General features: G+C 48.3%; 1 protein-coding gene across 2 annotated transcripts in view; it reads left to right on the top strand.

Annotated features, from left to right (window-relative positions):
- LOC135902610 (uncharacterized) overlaps positions 1 to 14,706 on the top strand; it is a 67,261-nt gene that overhangs the window by 20,803 nt on the left and 31,752 nt on the right. For both annotated transcript variants that reach the window (XM_065432804.1, XM_070535394.1), the window contains exon 3: positions 9,906 to 9,987. In XM_065432804.1, the coding sequence (XP_065288876.1) occupies positions 9,906 to 9,987 (82 nt within the window). The remainder of the gene's footprint in view (positions 1 to 9,905; positions 9,988 to 14,706) is intronic.

The following is a 14,706-nucleotide window of genomic DNA, read 5'->3' as shown; positions in this document are numbered from 1 at the left end:
ACTGTTCTGCTATGTGGAATCATCCCCCCCCCCCTCCGTTGTCCGTCCTTTTCTTTTTATTTTTATGAACGCCTTACACAGCCACGTGGCGCGTGTGAGCATCGAGGAAGCCGAGACACGCCCACATCTGTTGCTGTGTTTGGACATTTTTTTGAGACTAGATCCAGTTTCTGACTAGACAAGAAACATAACCGCACTGCGGCAGCTGACACTGACAGGAAGCGTTGTGAGCGCAGCATCAGGTTATAAATAATGACTTTACCACCCATGTCAGCAGTGATTTATGCACTGGATGTGAAATGCCTCCTCGAGTGTCAAAAGACAACAGAGCGGCTGCGATATATATGTCGCTGCAGTGTGCGTCTCAGAGAGACATTGCAAATACGTTGAATATAACGTAAGCCACTGTTAACAGATTCGTGCAGGTGTTTCAAGATGAGGGGGGCATTGGTGATGCCGCAAGAAATTGTATCCGCAAGATCACTATCAAGAAGACGCTGCCTTGGTTGTAGTTGCTGACGCTAATCCTTTCATGATGATTGTCAGGTCAAATATGCGGTGGGCCTCGACGTCAGCACAGAATGTCTGCTACAACGGCTTCTCGAAGCAGGTTTCAAGAACCGAAGTGCTGCCAAGAAGTCACTTCTTTGCAATGGGGGGATAGCAAAGAGGCTCGCTTTTTCACAAGCCCAGCTTCACTGAATTGCAGATGACTGGAGAAAGGTTGTCTTTACAGATGAGTCAACGTTTTGCATTCAATGGTGCCAAAAGCGGAAGGTCTACCAACCAGACCTCATGAGGTGCGTTTTACTTCTACGTTTTACTGAACTTAAATCAGCGCGTCTTTTCGTCCTTCCTGTATTTTTATAGTTATTTCTGTTTAGAACAGAATGCACACAAACATGCGTTGAAAAACGTCACAACATTCTAAGTAATCGCTCTGGTTTGTTTCAGGTACGACCCCCTCTGCGTTCAGCAAGTGAGAGCCAGTGAGCGCAATAGCGTGAGAGAAGCGAAGAAGACGAAGAACCTGCTGCTAGCCTGTCTGAGTAGCTCTGCCTACATTTATCGTTATTTTCGTTATTTTCTGGTAATATCACTGGTCAGAACGGTTCAAGACGTCTGTCAACTCGAAAAGGTACCTTCCGTATCGGAGACCGACGGGTGCTGCGCCACCCGCCGCCTCACAAGGTGCTAACAGGAACCAAGCTGGCACCGCACCCCGCCATGACCTCCCAAGGGTTGACACCGGGTCAGAAACGCCAGCTGGTTTGTACAAGCCAGCCTGACTGCAAGCGACAAGACACCGGTGAATCTGAAGACGAGGCAACTATCATCGATGACGACAACGTGGCGGACGCTTCCGACCTAGACATGGACGAGGGTGGTTTCCGAATTGTGCGCCATCGTAAAGACAGGGCGGAGGGCATTCTAGTGTTAATCACTGCAACATCCGAAAGAGATGATTTAAGGCAAGTAAACCCTATTGTCCTGTATTCTCAGCTTGAAACGATTCTCGGTGGAGCACCAGTGAAGAGCCACTTCACAGCACACGGAGCACTGCTCCTAAATGTAGAGACAGAAGGACAAGCCAACATCCTTCTAGAGACCAAGAATATCGGTGGCATAATCATATCTGCCCGTGTCCCACACAGTTATATGAAAAACACGTGCATTGTTAGAGGAGTCCCTAAATGGTACTCGGATGAGGAGCTGCTCACCTACCTGAGACCTCAGGGAGTATTCCATGCAAGAAGATTCATCCGTCGGGTCCAAACCTCGTCATCTGAATGGGAGTCAAGGCGCACTAACTCGGTGGTTCTCACATTTGCTCCAAATTCTGAACGCCCAGAGAAGATGAACCTTGGTTTCACCAGACACGAGCTTGTCGACTACGTGGAGACACCACCACGCTGCTTTAAGTGTCAGCGCTTCGGACATATCGCTAAGTACTGTCGTGGGGAACAGAGGTGCAAGCGCTGTGGGGGACCTCATGACTTTAAGACGTGTGCAACTAAAGACAACTTTGTGTGTGCAAATTGCGGCGGTGACCATCCTGCTAGCTACGGTCGATGCCCGGCGCGGACAGCTGCTCAGCGAAGAAATAAGATGTTTGTTCTGGGTCCAAAGAGTGCAAGCGCACCATCGAACACGAAGAAGACGTCCAGAGCGCCACAACTAACTGGTTTGGAAACAGAGTACGCATCCCATTTCCCGCGTCTCACACCTATAAACGAAGTTATTGAGCCAACGCAAACGGTCACAGCGGCTGAGAAACCTGTTGGAAAAGAGTCCGAAAAGCGCACCTATGCGGCCGCAGCAAACCGACCTCAAGTACCACTTGGCAACAGTCAGCAGGAAAACTGCCAGCATGTGATACGCGCTTTGTTCACGGCACTACGTTCTCACGTCGCGAAGATGCCTGCTAGTTCAACGAAGGATATGCTGGAAGCAGTGCTGGCTCTTGAGTCAGTAATACTCTGCTCTACTTCCACATACACTCAGTAGCACAATGGCAATGTCTCGCCCACTTGGTCCATTCCGTCGTCCAAAAGTGCCCTTAATAATGCAATGGAACTGCGCCGGTATTCTACAGCGTCTTTCTGCACTCAGCCTTTTCCTTCGAGACATACCTATACCAATTCTAGCCCTCTCGGAGGCCGGTCTCCCAAATGGAAGGACGATCCCAGGGTACATCAGACATGGAAATCCGAGTATACCATCATTTGCAAATGGAAGTGCGATGATATAGATCAGGCGAGAAATACCTCACGTCACCTTACCAGTGCAAGACCTTTGTTCTTCCTTCTTGGAAGTCGCCGCTGTGCAAGTGTGCCTAGGAAAACGAAAACTCAGTGTGGTGTCGGTGTATATAAGTCCGCGCAGGAAGGTCTCCATGGAGGCGTTCATAAAGGACCTTTACATTCGTTGCCCCTCTCCTATAATAATCTGTGGGGATTTTAACGCACATCATTCGCTTTGGGGAGATAAGACTGCAGATTCCCGAGGCAAGGAACTAGTCACAGCCGCGGAAGCTGCTGACTTGTGTATCGCGAACGATGGCAAACCGACTTTCTTCAGACCACCAGATTCATGGAGTGCCATAGACCTCGTGATCCATTCTACAGACCTTGTCGTATCGTCAACAACGGCCCCAGACAGGATGGGCAGTGACCACTTTCCAATCTTCACCAACATCACCGGATTTCACACTGCTGGGCGACAATTCTGTGCTGTTACCCGCTGGGACACATACAGAGAAGCGTTGGACGAATCCCCTGGTGAGCTGTTCGCAGATATGCTGCGGAGCAAAAGAGTGGCTACCTCAGTGTTGAAACTGCCAGATCATTTCCCTACTCCTGATTTGAAACTAAAGAACCTCTGCGCAGCGCGTAGGAGAGCGGAGCGAAAACTAATGAGAAAAACGGAAAATCCATCTGCGAAAACTGAATACAACAGGATAAACGCTGTCATCCGTCGTCACACAAAAAGATTAAGACGAGTTCAATGGGCTGCTTTCTGTGAGAGTTTATCGGCGTTTACTCCCATGACCAGAATATGGGGAGTAATGAATAGCCTATCCGGAAAGATTCGCCTACACAGGCCATTCGAAGCGCTTGCTTTAAAGCAAGGAAAAGATTTGCAAACCCTTGCAGAAGATTTTGCAGACGTGTACACATCTGGCAGATCAGCAGGAGTATCGAACCCTCTGTTGGCTGAAGCATTCCATACCATGGATACGCCGTTCACCTTTCGTGAGTTGGATTTGGCGCTTAGCAAATTAAGAAGACGCTGTGCTGTGGGTCCCGATTCGATCAGCAATCAGATGCTGAGAAATCTTCCATATGAACGAAAACGAGCACTTCTGGACATATTTAATCACGTCTGGAGCACAGGAGAGATCCCAGAAGCGTGGAAGAAAGCATGGGTGGTTCCAGTGCTAAAGTCCGGAAAGGATCCTGCAAACCTCACCTCATATTGGCCAGTATCGCTAACATCATGCGTATCAAAGTTGATGGAAAGACTAATATGTACGAGGTTAACATGGTATCTTGAGCAAGGAAATAGACTGCCGTCATGTATGACCGGATTTCGTCCACGGTTGAGTGCCCAGGACAGTGTCTTGGATCTACTAAGCCATATCGAGCACCATCGCGTAGACGGCCTTTCCACACTCGCCATCTTTATGGACGTTGCCAAGGCATACGACTGTGTGCTTCATACAGGCATCATCAACGGACTCCGAGCCATGGGCGTCTCGGGAAATGCTCTTCGATTCGTCCATGAATTTCTCAGTGATCGATGTGTACAAGTTAAGCTGGGAAGTATAATGAGTGTCATGCGACACATTTCCCTCGGCGTCCCACAAGGAAGTGTCCTATCCCCCTTGCTTTTTAACGTTGCCATGGCCAGCCTTCCAGATGCCCTGAAAGTAGGCCGGACGGCAGTTAAAATGTCCATCTACGCAGATGACATCTGCATTTGGATCTCGGGGTACCAACACAAACGTTTGGCCCGGATAGCCTAGGCCGCAATCTCCACTATCGATCGCCACTTATCGACGCTTGGCCTATCCTTATCAGCAGAAAAATCAGCCTTCATGCTTTCCCCGGGAGTGAGACGCAAGTCAACACGTCTGACGCTGAATATTAGAGGGCATTAAATTCTTCGTGCAACTCAAGTTCGATTCCTGGGCGTCACCATCGACAACAAGCTACTATGGCGTGGTGCGGTCGAAAGTGTTGTGGCTGCATCAGTGCAAAGAATCAACGCACTTCGTCGATTGGCATGTGTACGTTGGGGAAACAATCCTATATCCATGCTTAAACTGAACGCTGCATTGATAACAAGCCGCATTCTCTATCAGCTCCCTCTGATATCACCGTCATCGAGTCACTTCGAGCGCTTGGAGGCAGTGCACAGAAAGGGACTTCGCTTGGCGATGGGAGTTCCAACGGCGGCTTCAAACAAGAAAGTCACTAATGAGGCAGAGTCTCTTCCACTCCGCCTCTTGGCATCTCAGGCCTTGCTGACGCAGCTATTAAGGCTGGGCGAGTCACGCGCAGGCACGGCGCTTCTCCGGCGGCTAAGATCAAGAACTCGCTCACATTTCCATGCGGCGCTGAACACCTTACGATTTTTAGGATTGGAATGGCCTAAACGAAGTCGCCTTGACCCGCCATGGTCTTTTCCGGACGTTACCTGCAGCCTCAATGTACCCCACCTACCGACGAAACGCACCATTTCAAGTGCCGAAGCCAAGTTTATTGTGCTGGACCACTTGAGCACTGTGTTTCAAAGCCATCTACAAGTGTACACAGATGGTTCGGTGTGCGCACAAACAGATAGCTGTGCAGCGGCATTCTGCATACCATCCCTTGATGTGTCATGGTCTGGCCGACTGGATCGCGTAGTTTCCTCTACAACAGTAGAAAGCGCCGCAATCACCGCGGCTTTGCGGAAACTACGTGCCTTTTCTGCACGAGATGTCGTGGTGCTGACGGATTCCAAGCCAGCATTACAAAGATTACATCGGGGCCTACCTCTAGAGAAATTTACAAGGCATTCTCTGGCACTGATTGACGACCTAACGAGCAAAGGATTTAACATAAGATTTCAGTGGATTCCATCACACGTAGGAATTGATGGAAACGAGGAAGCTGACGCCCTTGCACGCCTAGCGCTGACATGCGTCCCAAAAGTGAAAGCTCCAAAAGCTTTTCAAAACCCTAAGGATGCAATCCGCCTTCACTTTAGACAGATGCACAAGAATCCACACGAATCCTGTGTGACTCATGGATTTATACGCGAACAAGCGACGCTTTTATACCGCATCAGGACCGACTCCGCATACACCCCAGCTTGGTTATACAAGACTGGGCTTCGCGCTTCCCCACTATGTGTTTTCTGTGGTGACATTGGTGACATCGAACATCTCATTTGGCTATGCCCACAGTTTGACACAGAAAGAAAAGCGTTGGTCGACAACCTGCAAAAAAGCGGTCTCACGCACAGTACCTTTGAAGACGTTGTTTTCCCCGGAGGGCCCGCGGCATTCAGGAAGAGAGCGCAACGACTGCTGATAGCCTTCCTGCGAGACACGGGGCTCATCGACACCTGGTGACACACCCCTGATCTCAACTCGAAGGAGGATCAGGCGGAACAATTGCCGGCTATGTATGCCAGGCTAACCCCGCCTGCTCTTCAACATCACCACCACCACCACCACCACCACCGCAATAGCGTGAATGCTTGGGTCATGATAACCAAAGATGGCTTTGAATCTCTCCGCAGGATTGAAGGAACAACGTGCAGTGAAGCCTACATCAAAAAATAATCAATCAAGGCTTCCTTCCTAGCGTTCTAAACGGTCCTTTCCAGCCGGCTTCGACTGGCTTCAGTATGACTTGTCGCTCGATCGTCGATACGTCGCGCGCGCCGTTTGGGCGCACCTGGAAGAACTTGGCGCCATGACACTAATTGGCTTCTATTAGGAGCAGACACTAATGTTACTGAAAACATTTGGAGCTTAATGAAATTCGGCCTGCCGAAGATGCAGCTCCACCACGCAAGTTGTGTCGGATTGTGGGCTGCGATTGAAGAACATCGGGAGACCCTGAAAATTGACCCGATATCGTTCCAGCACCGCGTCCTCTTGCTGACATCCTCCAATCTGCCGGAGGTTTTTCTTCATAACAATGAATCATACCAAAGTACAGAAGGAAGCAACCTCTCCTTTATTTTAACTTCATTCAGCGGCAGAATAAAGTTGTATTTTTGTCTGGATCAATTCATCATCGCGGCCGTAGGCAGGAAAATACAACACTACCGAGATCACTATATTGAAATCCGCAGATCAATTGAAGTGCTCTAATACGCCCGAATCGTTCTTCTTCGCGAAAGCAAGCATAAATAAGTAGGGTAAAAAACATACAAATGCGCAGACGTTAAAAAATGTGACAGCGAGAGCGTCTGCCTGCGGGCGTCGGTCGACTTCTCGATGCTCACACGCTCCTCGTGACTTGAATCAATTATCTGTGAAAGACCTCAGTCGATTCCGCTTAGCAGAGCAGCGCAGTCGAGGAGATGGACTGGGCTGCGAATTACGCGCAGGCGCGTACTATTGACCATTTCGCCGATGCGCTCCGTGGCCTCGGGCTGACCGGCTTCCCGATCGATGCTCGCGCGATATTATAAAGGAAACGCAAGGGTGTGCATGCGTGAGCAAAAGTATAAGGACCACAGGAGCGCGTTTAAAACTGCGTCACCTCGTCATCATTTTGACGCGGGGCTCGCTGTCGAGACTAGCGGTACAGTACAGTGGACCTGCTGTTTTTTGGTCGCATACTTCGATTTGTATTTTTTGTCTGCTAGGAGCGCTCAACGCAGCTAAATATTTCATCTATAAATGTGCATATCAGAACCAACAAACATAGTTAACGCGTTGTTTTTTATAAAATAAGCAGACAATTGCTTTTATTTGACTTATGTTATTAAAGACCGTGCTCTATTACTTAAATCAAGGTTTTGTAACCTCCATGACGTCTGATAAGCAGCAGCCCACTGGTATCGATTGCAGTCCGTGTTGTTTACCGATTCAAATGGTACGGCGGTTATATTTGCGAACGGGGTGGTCGTTTCTTTTGGCCAGCATCACGCAGGTTCATTTTCATTAGATAACAATAATATCTCAGCCTGTTTATGAATGCAACATTCAACAGCCGCCACAAAGGGAACGTGTTTAAATAGGTAAATTGTATCAGGTGCGGTGTTTCACGGCCCTCACGGCTGCATGCACGGCTTCCGTCGTTAGTGATCTGCCGCGTCTGGTCGCGTAATGACGTGTTACTGACGTAATGACGTGTTTTCTTCCCTTATACCATTGTCTGCATATTACTATGCTTTGTTATGTACCACTATTTCCTTGTAGTGCCTTCGGGCCTTGAAAGTATGTATAATAAATAAATAAATAAATAAATAAATAAATAAATAAATAAATAAATAAATAAATAAATAAATAAATAAATAAATAAAACACAAACCCCTTTTTCTAACGTTTCTGCCATTCGTAGAGCGGCCATGGTCTCCGAGATTTGCGCGCGCCGGCGTGGGCCACACAATAGGACGCGTTTCTACCAGAAAGCTCGCTTTCATGCGCAGCGTTCGCTGCCAGCGCTACCGAGTAATCATTACGGTTACGTAAGCTGCAGTTTCTGGGAGGCGTGATAAGCAGACAGGAATCTGTGAATGCTGTAGCGTTCCACTTTTAAAGGCGCCACTTAAGCGTCCTCCAATTTTTTTCTTTTAATCCAAGAGGACACGCGAGTCCGCTCTGCCGCACCCATGCGCTCTGCAAAACGGTGGTGCAGATATGACGTAGCGCGGTTTTCGGGAGTAACATACGCATTAATAAAGGTTTACATCAAGGAATAGGTCGCGGGATCAAATCCCGGCCACGGCGGCCGCACTTCAACGGGTGTGAAATGCGTAAACACCCGTGTACTTAGATTTAGGTGCACTTTGAAAAACTTCAGGTAGTCCAAATTATCTCGCAGTCCCTCACTACGGCGTGCCTGATAATCATACTATGGTTTTGGCACGTGAAACCCCATAATCCATGAACATCACGCAATACAGATTCAAAACGAGTGTGCATAATAAACTTACTACGACACAAACGGGAGGCTACTTGTTTTTGCACGCGGTGTTGAGAGGTTAGGAACCTTTGGGGGCGTTATCGGGGCTCCGTGGGGGAGGATTAGAGGCTGATGGGAGCGGCAAAGCGGTGATTTGGCACTGCCTTTAAGCTTATCTAGGAACCTTACCATATTCGACCGCCTTCGGGATCGTTCCAACTTTTAAAAGAGCAAGCTAGAACGTTTTTTCGCTGATGTACTATGCAAAAAATCCTAGATCATACCATCGCCGTCACCTTGGTGTGGTCGCTACGCTCGCGCCACACACAATTAGTGGCCTTACACAAACATGTTGGTAAATCTGGCACCTTTTCGCAGAACCTCAACCGATGTTGGATACCCAGCTAGCTGCAAAGCGTTTCACATGAAATCGATTTCCAGAGTGGGCGGGTTCTGCATAATCTGCTTAGCTTTCTTTGTTCCCTCGTTCGTTTGCACTCAGGGACTCCGCTTGCTCTGTGAGTTTGTTCACCCTCGTTGTAATGCGTGTTATCGACCGAAAACATCCAATTATTGCCAGTCAGTGGGCTGTTCAAGCTTAATTATTCTCCGTCATCGCAGAATGAAGGGTTGCAAACGTTTAATCACCGGCTGCAAATGATGTGTCCACAAATGCTTCACTATCATTTTTGTAGCGTGCTTTTCATTCGCCGTGCTTCCGGAAAGTCATGCTTATATTACCCTTGACGCCAGCGTAATATTTCGTGAAAGGCTCTTGATGCTGTACAATGCCTTAGTATGTAAATACCAGAGGTTCATAGTGTCGCGCGTCAACACGCGCTCTTGGGGGGAAGAGAGAGAGATAGAAAAAAAAGCAGTTCTCATAACCCTGCAGGCTTACTTTCGCTCCTTGAGATAGAAGGACGCCACTATGTGATGTTCCACATGAGAAACATCTTGTGCTTTTGCTTTTGTAGACGGTTTTTCAGACTATTGCATTTCTAAGTGCTGTGTGTGTAATGTCCTTCTCGGGGAACAATTGCTAGAACGCTTCTGTTTCTCTTTGTGTAGTAAATATAGTATATATTTACTCACGTATTGATATACGAACATACACAGACAGAAAACGTGTAATAAAAGGTTTGTTACGAAAGGCTATTAACCGTCTTAAGGAGACAGTCTCCGGTTACGTCGAGGGCCCAGAGCTCTGTCAATCTTGCGAAGTGAACAACAGAAGCACGTGGCTCATTAATAAACTACCATCTCCAGGCTGCCTTTTGTCAAAGACGTGCCGGCGCTGTACCTGACGAGAATCGACGGCAAAAGACGGACGCGTCGCATCCTCAATAACGTAAGTATTACAACGAAAAAGGTTATCTCTGCATCAACAACGAAAAGCTTTCAGCACGTGCCATTGTTCTTGTAATCCATACTCGCGCACTCTACAAATACATGCAAATGATGGTTAAGCCTTGTTCCTGCAACGTCGCGCGACCCCTTTGATGTCGAAGCTTCGAAATATTGCACGCTTTTACTGCGTCGGTAATCGCTTTCTAAACTGTATGCCGTCGCTGAGAGTGTATGCGTAAGTGTTCGATGCTTTGGAGCTCCTTGTGCCTTGGAAGAGTGAAAAGCATATATGTTACTTTTTTTTTATACAGAGTGCGCTCTTAAAGGGTAATAATTTCACGGATCAGCTAAAACTTTAAAACAGGGCTTTAGTTTCTCCTCAAGCTTCCTACCGTTTGCGGGTTACCGGTTTCTGGATATGCAAACATGAGTGGCCTCTAGGGATGGATGGATGGATGGATGGATGTTATGAGCGTCCCCTTTGGAATGGAGTGGTGGGTTGCGCCACCAAGCTATAGCTATTATACTGCCTAATGTCCTACCTAGACTAAAAAAGAGAAAAAAAAACACTATGAACTCACACAACCAAATTTTCTGACCCCCTATTGTGCACTTTGCTTTTGTACGTCTCCGTTTCTTGTGGTTTCCCTACTTTTCTTCCACCAATCTTCCATTGGCCTCTTACTAATCCCTATTGGGGACATGTTTATTTTTCCACTGCTCTTCCTGAACCCAAGGGCTTCCAGAAGGCCAGTGGTGCCTAAATCGACCGCTGGGCAGACTTCTTCACATTCTAATAAAACCTGCTCTATAGTTTCCCTAGCTTTACCGCAGCAAGCATATGCTTCTTCCTTCTATATCTATGGCAGCTGGGTTAGTGGCACCACCTAGTGCCGCAGAGCTCAACCAGTGAAACACAGGGCGAAAATAGCAGTAACGAATATTATTCTAATTTGAGGCTGATGCAAATTTTTGGTAGCGACTCAATCGGGAACACGTGGAGATTTTTAAATGCCTTTTATGCGAAGCATATTACTAGAGCTCAACCCAGCTCCTCAGGCGCGGCGGTGTCGCCTTCAATGACCTTTGACCCCATGCCATACCACGTGACACCGTGACGTCACGACAGAGGAGAAACGGGGCTCCAACTCGCGCTCGCTCGCGGCGTCGCCTTCAAGGCTGACCACGTGACACCGTGACGTCACGACAGAGGAGAAACGGGGCTCCAACTCGCGCTCGCTCGCGGCGTCGCCTTCAAGGCTGACCACGTGACACCGTGACGTCACGACAGAGGAGAAACGGGGCTCCAACTCGCGCCGTCGCTCACGGCGTCGCGGCGGTATATAAGCAGCTGCGCTTGTTTCTAGGTGGCTTTGGCTCAACTCTTGCAAGATGGGCTGGGTGGGAATCGAACCAGGGTCTCCGGAGTGTGAGACGGAGACGCTACCACTGAGCCACGTGTTCGATGCTTCAAAGCGGTACAAAAGCACCTCTAGTGAATGCGGTGTTGCCTTAGGAACGAGCTGTTTCTAAGGCTCAGGCGTGCGTCGCTTGCTCAGGCACACATTTCGTTGCCGCGCCGAACGCTGCGTTGCTCGACGCTCACCGCGTCCGATGCGGGCCGCGTAGTCGCTGCGCCGTAGCCCATTGTCTTACACCCCTTGGCGGGTCGACGGGAACGCTGTCGCGTTCCACTCTTGAAGGCGAAGCTTAAGCGTCCTCCTATCTTTTTTCTTCATCCCTGTCCTCAAGCCATCGTGGTTGTTCTGTTGCCGTCATTGCAGTATCATCATTACACTGTCATGGCGTCTTCGTCCCGCTGTCATCGCTTTGCCATAGTTGTTGCTTCATCGCCATTCTAGTTGACCGTTCACCTTGATGACGATCTTGGGACCATGGCCTCGCATATCGCAGCTACAAAAGGCAACAAAAGCTCTGCTGCGATATTTGAAGGCTACTGGATTGAATCAGCGTCTGTGATCCGGACTGAGTGACCGAAAGATATCTCCAGTGGACTTTCTCTTCTTCCTTTAATCTTTCCGTCCCCTTTTCCCTTTCCCCAGTGTAGGGTAGCCAACCGGGCTCAGTCCTGGTTAACCTCCCTACCTTTCCTTTATCATTTGCTCTCTCTCTCTCTTTCTCATCGTTATTCTGTCGTCGTCATGTGTGGCATCCGTATCTTCATGCATCACAAGTTTAATTTCGAGGCGTTTACAGTGAAAATTAGTCCAAGTTGGTCGGGTGCTCTATACCTGCAAAAGTCTTTGAACAAAACCGACTTATTCGGAAACAACATAAAATACTTCGGTTAAACCAATTATCGCAGCATGCGTGGAATCCGCACACATGAAAGAAAAATTGCCGGCTCGTTCTCTACAATGTCACGTGAAAGTTTGCAGCCCAGTTAATTACTCAGATGCATTGCGTCAGCGAGCTCCCGACAAGACGCTAATTGCGTTGCCGTTCACTAATCGGTGTAATCTAATTTATGTGGGATTACATAAGTGCCTAGTGATGGCTGGCGTGGAGAAAGCTAATTTAACGGCCATCGATCATTCGGGCAACTTGTAAGCGCTTAAGCCATGTACCTGGGGGAAAGGTTTCACTCTGTGTGATCAGAGACTAAAGCCTGTTTAACATCATGCGACTTTCATCCCACCAGAAGTGCGAGTACCGTCGTATGCGATGAAAATAGCAGTCGCACTCGCAGTCCCGACTAACGAAATTGCACCGAGAGCTATTTCGCGGTTTGTTTTGGGAAATGGTGTGTCGCCCAGTACAATGCGCAGAGACGTGGTTTGCCGAATTGGGTGCGTACGCGAATGGAGAATAAAAAACTTGTACCGTCTACCATTCAAGTCTACCATTTCTATGCGTTCGTTGACACGCTGGAACTCATTCACTCGTAAGAGGAGATTGGAAGTGACTGCCTAGCGTTTGTACATTTCAGGGCAAGTTTTTGAAGTGCGTTGTCGCTGTCAGGCTTCCGCGAAAGCAACGCTTCCTTCATCTTTACTTTTTCCGTAGTGTACTTATGGAATTTCTATGTGTGCTGCCACACAAGCTGTAGGCAGAACCCCAGGGCTAACTCTACGTGTCCAGAGCAAGATGGAATCCTCTTACAACAATGGCTCCGGCTTGGAACTTGAAAAGACTAGCAACGCAGCCAAGAACAAAGCTTTCCTCTGGTCACACACGTGGAAGCAATCGGAACCAACCTGCAGTATTTTTGTGGTCTTCGAGTGGACTAACATGAACGTGCACTCCTAAATTTGCTTTGTTCCTTTTTTTTTCTTGTCCAGTTTGATTCCCTTGTTTTCGGAGCAATAAGGCCTCACGTCCCCATGCCCCATTTCTACTTTTTTTTACGTTTCATACCCTGTCGTTTTTCATCAGCCGCTTCACGTTATCCGATTTCGACGGCAAGAGTGCAGCATTTGTTTTTTTTTTTCTGGCCGTCCAGACTCCACAAAATTGGCTCGAGGAGTATGAAAGACGGCTGCGGCAAATTTAAGCCTTTCAGAGAAAGTGTCAGCGCGTTTGCAAACGGAGAAGCATCCAGTTTTCGTCAGCTGTACAAAGCTTTTCTTCTTTGTTTATTGAGGCCTGGTAGCCCGGGACAGTGGTGTCTTTAAATCACTCTACCGTGGAGGCTGGAGGCTGCGGCACCGTTCCATAAAACGCAGAGGGCCGGGAACATCAGGTGGAGTGGGCGACCGGCAGTGAGGACGGCCCAAAACAACACTTCGCTTGCAGAAATTGCGGAGGACATTCAATTGCATCTCCTGAGAAAGTATATCAAATGTAGAAAGAAATGTAACAGAAACACAGCAGGATTCTCGTAACGATTTTTGTGAGGAGGAAAGCGTTCCTCATGTCACCTAAATACACGCTGCAGCCGTGGCCTATCGTGTGGAGACCTGCGATGGTATGACTCGCCTCACTTATTTATTCATGCCCCGCTCCCTGCACTTCTGCAAAAACAAACATACAAATAAACAAAAGATACGCCTATACGAAAGGAAAGGCTGTTATACCAAACGCTAACATGCATCAGCACCTACACATCTTGATCCATGCGTATAAGGTTTGTTAGTAGGAGTGACAAGAAATGAGATACGTAAACCACATCCTTGCTTACAAAATTCGTTGCGCATACAAGCTGTAGAAAGGCTGAAGACACCATATGGGGCTGTCAAGTTCACCTGCTTTGCGCGAGGCTCAGAGCGGTATCGATACGGCGGCACTATACTCACCACTCTGAATTGCTACCCGGGCTAGCTAGTTTTTCGGACGCCAAGGGACATGCAGCCGCGTCGAGCGAATGATACGTGACTCGGGGCTTCTCGGTAAGCGCTGAAAATTTTATGTTTTTTATTATTCCACACAAGTGTTATGTACAGTTAAAATTCAGCGAAGATATATCGTGTACCTAGGCGCGTTCAAGACCGCGTGCATGCGTGAGATTTGTGAAACAAGAGGTTAGGACCCCGGACAATCGACACTATATCGTGCAATCTATGACGAGCAGCAAAACCACCTGCAAAGGGTGAACAAATCAGTGGATCTGTTAGGGATGCAGGGTCCTCTAAGCCGTACTTTTCGGTGACGAGATAGCCTGTCCACCTGCCGGAATATCTTACTGGGCTATGTCGAATGCTCGGTTGCGGTAGTTGGAAGTTCAACTCTCCGAACTCTGTCGAACAGCCGAACTTTGTCG

Source organism: Dermacentor albipictus, chromosome 3, assembly GCF_038994185.2.
Source record: "Dermacentor albipictus isolate Rhodes 1998 colony chromosome 3, USDA_Dalb.pri_finalv2, whole genome shotgun sequence".
NCBI classification, from domain to species: domain Eukaryota; kingdom Metazoa; phylum Arthropoda; class Arachnida; order Ixodida; family Ixodidae; genus Dermacentor; species Dermacentor albipictus.
The sequence above is the reverse complement of the archived record's forward strand: the minus strand, read 5'-3'. Positions and strand labels throughout refer to the sequence as shown.